This window comes from Alosa sapidissima, chromosome 12 (genome assembly GCF_018492685.1).
Source record: "Alosa sapidissima isolate fAloSap1 chromosome 12, fAloSap1.pri, whole genome shotgun sequence".
NCBI classification, from domain to species: Eukaryota; Metazoa; Chordata; class Actinopteri; order Clupeiformes; family Clupeidae; genus Alosa; species Alosa sapidissima.
In genome coordinates this window covers 21,179,551-21,187,719 of record NC_055968.1, presented here as the reverse complement: position 1 = coordinate 21,187,719, position 8,169 = coordinate 21,179,551, and the positions used below count along the sequence as shown (strand labels likewise).

The window sequence follows — 8,169 nt, the reverse complement described above, 5'->3', positions numbered from 1 at the left end:
AGTGTGTGTATGTTTGTGCATGTGTGTGTTTGTGCATGTGTATGTATGTGTTTGAGATGTGCTCATGTATGTATGTGTATGTATGTGTGTGTGTGTGTGTGTGTGTGTGTGTGTGTGTGTGTGTGTGTGTGTGTGTGTGTGTTTGTGTGTGTGTGTGTGTGTGTCTGTGTGTGTGTCTGTGTCTGTGTCTGCATGACTGGCCCTGGTATTATCTACCAAAGCCCCCTTACACATAGACGAAGCCAGTCCAAACTGAGAAAGACCTCTCCCTCTCTGCAGCCTGAGAAACACCTGTCTGCCCTGACACGAGCGGCGTTCAGATTACATTTGACTAGAGTTGGATTTGTTTTTGTTGCTATGCCGACGACCCCGCCTGGCCGACACGAGAGATGTGAATCCTTTCACATCAGTTCACTGGAAGAGAGGGGATTACGAGATGCTCAGCAATAAAGGGTGTCAACCCTTCCCCTCACACTTTAACTCTTTACTTCTCTCTCTCTCTCTCTCTCTCTCTCTCTATTTCTATCTTTGGACAACTCGGACACTCTCTGCTTCATTGGAAGGATGCATCTTTATAGAAAACCAAAATCTCAGCAGAAATCTTTCCATCATCTGAACCTGTTGGTCTTCCTCTTTATTCTCATCATCATCCTCATGCTGTGCAGGATCCTGTGGTCGTAGTAAAAGAGGTGGGTGTCGGCTGATTAGGTGGTAGGGCGATGAGGGAGGGATGGGCACGACACCCCCCAACACACACTCCCGCCCCTTCCCACCTCACACCACACCTCACACCTGCATGCCGGGTTTGCTGAGGTCGCCGTTGCCGTGGTTACTGCCTATGCCACCTCCGCCGCCGCCTCCTCCTCCTCGGCCACCTCCTTCCTCCTCGTCGTCGCTGTCCATGTCCTCGCTCTTGCGCTTGCTGTAGCGCTCGTAGAGCACCATGAGCACGCCCATGACCCACGCCGACACCGTGCCCGCCGAGAAGATGACGAAGCCGATGGCGATGAAGAACAAGTAGTCCCAGTAGCCCAAGCCCTGGTGGCAGTCGGCCCGCAGCTGCATGCCCACCTCGGCCAGCCGCTGCCCGATCATTTCCACGGGGCCCTGGCACACCGTCTGGCCCTCATCTGAGGTGGAAAGAGAAAGAGGGAAAGGGAGAGAGAGAGAGAGGGAGAGAGAGAAGGAGAGAGAGAGGGAGAGAGAGAAACTTAATGTAAACTTGAAACACATGACACATACAGTAGATACTGCATAGACATAAATGTTTCATTCCCAGCTGCACCCTAAAGCAAGGCACGTAACCCAGAGTTGCTCCAGAGAGAATTGCCATCAGTATATGTCACTTTGGATAAAAGCATCCGCTAAATGCGTAAATAATGCATAATAATTATTATCAAGGTTGTTAGGTTGCACAGGCAGGTATCAGATAACCAACAAAGTGACACCTAATACACAAAATGACAGAAATGTAGCACACATAGACACGTGGATAAAAGAAATACAGAGACAGAGAAGGAGACAAGTAAGACAGAGACAGGTGAGACAGATGAGACAAAGAGGGAGACAGATGAGACAGACAGAAACAGGTAAGACAGAGACAGGTAAGACAGAGAGGGAGACAGGTGAGACAGAGACAGAGAGGGAGACAGATGAGACAGAGAGAGAGACAGGTGAGACAGAGACAGAGAGGGAGACAGATGAGACAGAGACAGAAACAGGTAAGACAGAGACAGGTGAGACAGAGAGGGAGACAGGTGAGACAGAGACAGAGAGGGAGACAGGTGAGACAGAGACGGAGACATGTGAGACAGAACCAGACAGAAAGACAGGTGAGACACAGAAAGACAGGTGAGACAGAGAGGGAGACAGGTGAGATAGAGACAGACGAAGAGACAAAGTTGGCGAGCCACTGAGGATGGACGTCTCCTAGTCTGCCTAGTCCTTTTCTCTTCCCTCGGCAACAGTATCAGCACAGCACATCTCCAGTCCCTGAATGTCGACTCTAATCAGCTCCTGCCTGCAGGCTGCCTAAAGCCCCTGGGCTCTGGCCCTATGGATTCGGGTCACCAGCCATCATCCCGCGCCCACACCCAGCTCCCTGTGGGACCACAGATCTGTCTGGTTTACCTATCCGCCTGTCACACACATACTACAGTACACACAGAAGCATACACGCAAACACACACACACACACACACACACACTCACACACACACACACACACACACACACACACACACACACACATTCCTACACACAAACACACACACACACACACACACACACACACACACACACATTCCTACACACACACACACACACACACATACCTACACACACACACACACACACACACACACACACACACACACACACACACCTACACACACACACACATACCGAAAACAAACACACACACAACAAGCATAGTACGACAAACTGTGTTCAACTAGTACACATAAACAGTGCATGCTCACACAAACACACAGACACACACACACAAACATTTGGAGTATATAAAACCATACTCACAGAGATGTATAACTGCATCTGAATACACAGCACACACACGAACACACACATACAGAGGCCCTGGCCCATATAGCATGCCGTGCCCATATGTAGACCTACATGCTTACGCATGTGAAAACATTGGCACACATCTCCTATGTGCCCACCACACACACCCACACACTCACACTTGAGATAAAAAAAATATACGCTAGTGCTGTTCCTTTCTCTTCCCATAAAAGCACTACTCTACTCTCATCTCTGCATATCCCTCTCAGCCATATGACCCTTACACTACACTACATTCCTCCTCTCCAAAAAAGAAAGAGTGGAAAACCAAAGTTGCTCTCTTCCAAAGTTCCTCCCCCCCCCCCCCCCCCTCTCTCTCAGACATCTTAAGAGGATGAGAGTGGGCAAGCCTGGATGTGGCAGGACTAGCCTTATGATTGATTAATGCGATAACTGCTGTTAATTAAACTCCACTCATTTCTCAGTAAATGGAGATTCATATAAATGGCTAAGGACACAATGAGGGAGGCAGTGGGAAAGGAGAGAGAGTATGAGGAAGAGAGAGAGAAGAAAGAAGAAGAAGAAGGAGAGAGAAAAGGAGAGAGGAAATGAGGGAGAGACTGTGAAGATGAATTACTAGTCGCCATGCCAACACAGTGTTTGGTGTCATAGTTCAGTGGCTACTGGCTATTCTAGTGGATTCAAATCAGCAATATATCAAAATGGTCTCCTATCTGTTTATGGTTAATGTTTGCCCAAATGATCACATTTCTAGCATTTAAAATAAACCAACTAAAATGGTATACCTCATTCCTGAATAATAAAGAAACTGTGCCACTCCAGCCTTGCACCTACAAATCCATGATTAGGTCTTTATGTACTGTGGCAACCTATCTTTAGAAAGTGCCCCATTAAAACACTTAGGCTATATCTGACTACATCTCACTAAAGGGTAATTCACATCAGTTATCCGCTTGTAAACATACATAGAGGAAAAACACACAACCACACACACACCCAAACACACACACACACACACACACACACCAGTGCTTCACCTCACTGTGTGTTCACTGTGTGCTTCACTAATTCACAGATTGGGATAAATGCAGAGACCAAATTTCCCTCACGGGATCAAAAGGGGCAGCCGTGGCCCACTTGGGGCAGCCGTGGCCCACTGGTTAGCACTCTGGACTTGTAACTGGAGAGTTGCCGGTTCAAGCCCCGACCAGTGGGCCGCGGCTGAAGTGCCCTTGGGCAAGGCACCTAACCCCTCACTGCTTCCCGAGCGCCGCCGTTGTAGCAGGCAGCTCACTGCGCCGGGATTAGTGTGTGCTTCACCTCACTGTGTGTACACTGTGTGCTGTTTGTGTTTCACTAATTCACCAATTGGGTTAAATGCAGGGATCAAAAAAGTATATATACTGATACACCCACACACACACACAAATAGGTGCAGGTGTTATAGTGTGCATGTGAGGGCTGCTAGACAGGTTGACAGGTCATTTCAGGCTACGACAGGATCATTGGTTTTGATTCTGCGTGGGAGTTAAGTAGTCAGGGAGATAAGAGAATCAGAGGACAGCCTGAATAATCTTTCCCTGGACATGCAAAAATAACCGGGCACATTATGCAAGTCAATAGAGTGATTAGAGATTTGTTTACCTTGCCTTGATAACCAAGCATGAAAGACTGAGCACACAAACACATGTAAACATATAAACAAGTGCAGGGAAACACACTACCGTGAAATATATGGACCCCCTGTCTCTCTCTCTCTCTCTCTCTCTCTCTCTCTCTCACACACACACACACACACACACAACACACATACACGTGCGCGCGCACACACACACACACACACACACACACACACACACACACACACACACACAGTCTCTCACACTCACACACACACACACACACACACACACACACACACACACACACAGTCTCTCACACTCACACACACACACACACAAACACAGTATAGCCTACAGCATACCTTTCATAGCATTCATCCACCTCTTCATAATACATGTTGTTTTATACAATCTTGTATACAACATGTATAATCTCTAATGCATGGCTGAGGCCCATAATGTCAGAGACTGGGTGCTACAGTAATGAACAGCAGCAGCAACAGCAGCAGGTACAGGCTTGTGTTGCAGTGGCCATATAGTATAACATAAGCAGGACATGAAGCATTCATGAAGCCCTCCAGTGCATCCCTCGTGGCCGCACGTTTACCACTGCCAGGCTCTTGTGATCATAAATAAGGCGGCATTGTCATGTCACACAACACTCATCTCACTGAGGGCTTGATTCAACTGTGTAAATGTTGGCCTATATAGGGTTGACGCTAATGACTTGAGTCTATTTATATAACATTAACCATGACTATCCCTGATGTACAGATAAATTTATCTCAACCAATATGATAAGGGAGGTAAAAAAGATTACTGTAATATATTCACATAAAGGACACAGAGCTGGTTCGTTTTCCTGGCCTTAACAATGACAACTAACATTATTCAGGAAGATATATGAGTCTACTGCCAGTTATACTCAGCATATATAGATGCTGAACTTTTCACGTGGTCATAGACAATCAAAACAGCGCTGTGAAATCATATTGCATATTCCCTATGAAGTCATTACAGAGCACCCCAGCCAAACATAGCAAACAAACAGGCCCAGACAGGATTGGACCAAGGACTTGCTCTACCTCAGACAGTATCCCTAGCTATTTTCCTCTGTGTCTACCGGTATATGTCTGTATTGTGTGAAATGGATTTTCTTCATGTCAACCTCTCATGGAGTGCAGGTCTTTATTTCTCTCCCCCGTCAACATTCAGCTGTCATCCCTTCCTCCTGTGCTGTTTGGTCAGCTCCTCCTCCTCTGCTCCCCTCTCCTCCCGTTTTTTGCTGTCGTCTCCTCCGATCCTCCAGCCGGCTCCTCCTGTCGTCTCTGTGGCCCGGGGGCGCATTGGGCTCACTTGGCTGAGCAGAGCACTGGCCCCGGTCATCATCTGTGGTGCGCTGCTGTTAGCCCAGGCTCTGGTGAGCGTTGAGCTTCATGTCAAGCTGCGCAGTGTGCGTGTTCAGCCGGCCACTGGCCCTCTATGCCACCCCATGCATGTACCAAACGAGGGTCTGTCTGCTAGACTACGAGAGAGGCAGACTATGATATAACCTCAGCCCAGCAGGTTCCGGAATATGTCTTTTCATGGCAAAATGTGTCTCTCTTGACTGTAGGAGACTGATGATGAATCATTTTTTTAAATGGGTCCTTTGATGCGCAGGTTCATCTTCAAATTAAGATCGCCGTAAGAGGTGTCTTACATGAACCAGCTTTCTAAATTGAGCTAAGATAACCACTATGGACTCCCTCACTGTGGCAAGAAGTAAACTGCCACAGCTGGTGCCGCAACACATCCTGGGTGTACACCAACAACAACAACAACAATAATAATAATAATAATAATAATAAAAACACTTCTTGTATACAGTATTCTTAGCACACACACACACACACAAGCAAAGTGTTAAACAGGCTTTATCAAACACTAATCGATCTCAGATAAAAGGGTTCCTTACATCATCATGTGTTCTTAGACAGTAGTTCAAGACAATATAAGAAAGAACATTATCTTCAGCATATATAAATAAAACAGAGGCAAGGAAAAAGTTAGAACCCCAAACACAAGCCTAATTTCTCCATCTGGCGTATGGAGAAATCACTCTCTAACTCACAATTTGAGTGAACTCAGTCTACGAGTAGTGTGGCTTAGGCCTACACACACACACACAAAGTCCTCCATCTCTCACTCATTCACTGCATCAAATACCACTGAAGTGACACCATGGGTTTGAAAAGGAATATATCATGAGCAGTCAGGCTGATTGGACAGAACTCACAGAGGAGAACGAGACCCACAAATGTGAAATGCGTATATAAATAAAGTTTGTTTTGTTTTTTGTGTCTCCGAAAAAGACTCTTGAACAGAAAAATACTTTTTCATGTCAGTGTGAACAGAGATCCCTGTGAAATAATCAAAATCACTGAAAAACACACACATTACACATATGAATATGACACACAGAGTATGTGTGTGTGTGTCTGTCTGTGTGTGTGTGTGTGGGTGTGTGTGCGCGTACATGTGTGTATAGAGCTGCATAAAGACTGCAAAATGAGCATTACAAAAGAACTCACAAAAAAAATCAATCTAACAGCTGGAGCACTCTCTCCACTCTCTGTACCGACCCAGCGTCATTTATGTAAACAAGCTCCGTTTCAGCGAGCCAGTCACTTGGGCCATTACAGCCCAAGGGCCCGTCGGCAAACTGTCAGAAGCGCATTATGCTCTCCTCAAAGACACTCAAGTGTGTATGTGTGTGCGAGTCAAGAGCCCACGTCAGGAGCGGATGCCAGCCACGGCTGTGTGCCTCCAAATACGACTCGTCCACAGTGAATGTGACGGCGGCAGACGCAGCCAGCCAGCCAGCCAGCCAGCCTGCCTGCAGGAAGTCTGTCTTTATGGCGGGGGGCTCTATTTTGGCGAGCCACCCGTCTGTGTGCAACAACAGCCATCAGGTGGTGTAATTATGGCCGCACACATAGGCACGTCACACACCAGTGCTCCAGTGAGGTATGCCACCTTCAAATGACCAGCCAGCCTGCCCGCCAGGGGCCCGCAGGACGTTATGGGCCACGGCTTCTTTAAATAGGACCTGCTGCACATGCGAGCACAAAACGCACATCACTCACTCGTAGAGACACACACACACACCCACACATATGCACGTGCACTGTAAACATTCATCACACAGACACTGAAACCCATACCTACACTACAAACAAACACACACACACACACACACACACACACATCTTCTTTGCAAAGCTATTAAATCAGTGGTGTTAATGGTGCTGTCCTGTAACCTAATTAGGCTTATGAGCCATAAGTGGTTCTATTGTATAATTCATCTCTAGCCAGAGTAATGTTACACACCACAAAACATCTGTCAAAATAAGGAAAATGAGAGAACTCCATTATGAGTGTCCCTCTCCTTTTCCCACAACTAAAGTACAGATGGCTAACTGTCAACAGAAAATACTAGATCAAATCTAATTTAGCTGACCCCCCCTCCTTCCATCCCTTGGAACACCTGCTCTCAAAACACACTGGAATTCAGCTGCGAAGCACTAAATTTATTGTAGTTCCCCCCCCCCCCCCCCCCTCTCTGGCACGCACGCACACGCACACACACACACACACACACACACACACACACGCACACACACACACACGCATTCACACACACATATACACACACAAACACACACACACACACACACACACACACACACACACACACACGCACACACGCACGCACGCACACACACACACACACCCACCCATGCACGCACGCACGCACAAACACACACACACACACACACACTCCTAGCATCATTACAACAAATGATGTGATGACACTAATCTATCACAGAGAAAGTTTGGTCCTCTCACACAGGGTTTAATGCATTGTTTTAGAAGTGTTATGAGGCTATAGCGGAGGAGTAACTGCTTTTTGGTCACATAGGCTCAATAGTTGGCCAAATGTGGAATGGAATGAAGAATG

At 47.0% G+C, this 8,169-nt stretch overlaps 1 protein-coding gene across 2 annotated transcripts in view; it reads right to left on the bottom strand.

Annotated features, from left to right (window-relative positions):
* Positions 1–552: 552 nt before the first annotated feature.
* Positions 553–8,169, bottom strand: part of LOC121724964 (leucine-rich repeat-containing protein 52-like) — a 21,007-nt gene continuing 13,390 nt past the window's right edge. For both annotated transcript variants that reach the window (XM_042111964.1, XM_042111965.1), the window contains exon 3: positions 553–1,130. In XM_042111964.1, coding sequence (XP_041967898.1) covers positions 787–1,130 — 344 coding nt within the window. In that variant the 3' untranslated portion in view covers positions 553–786. The remainder of the gene's footprint in view (positions 1,131–8,169) is intronic.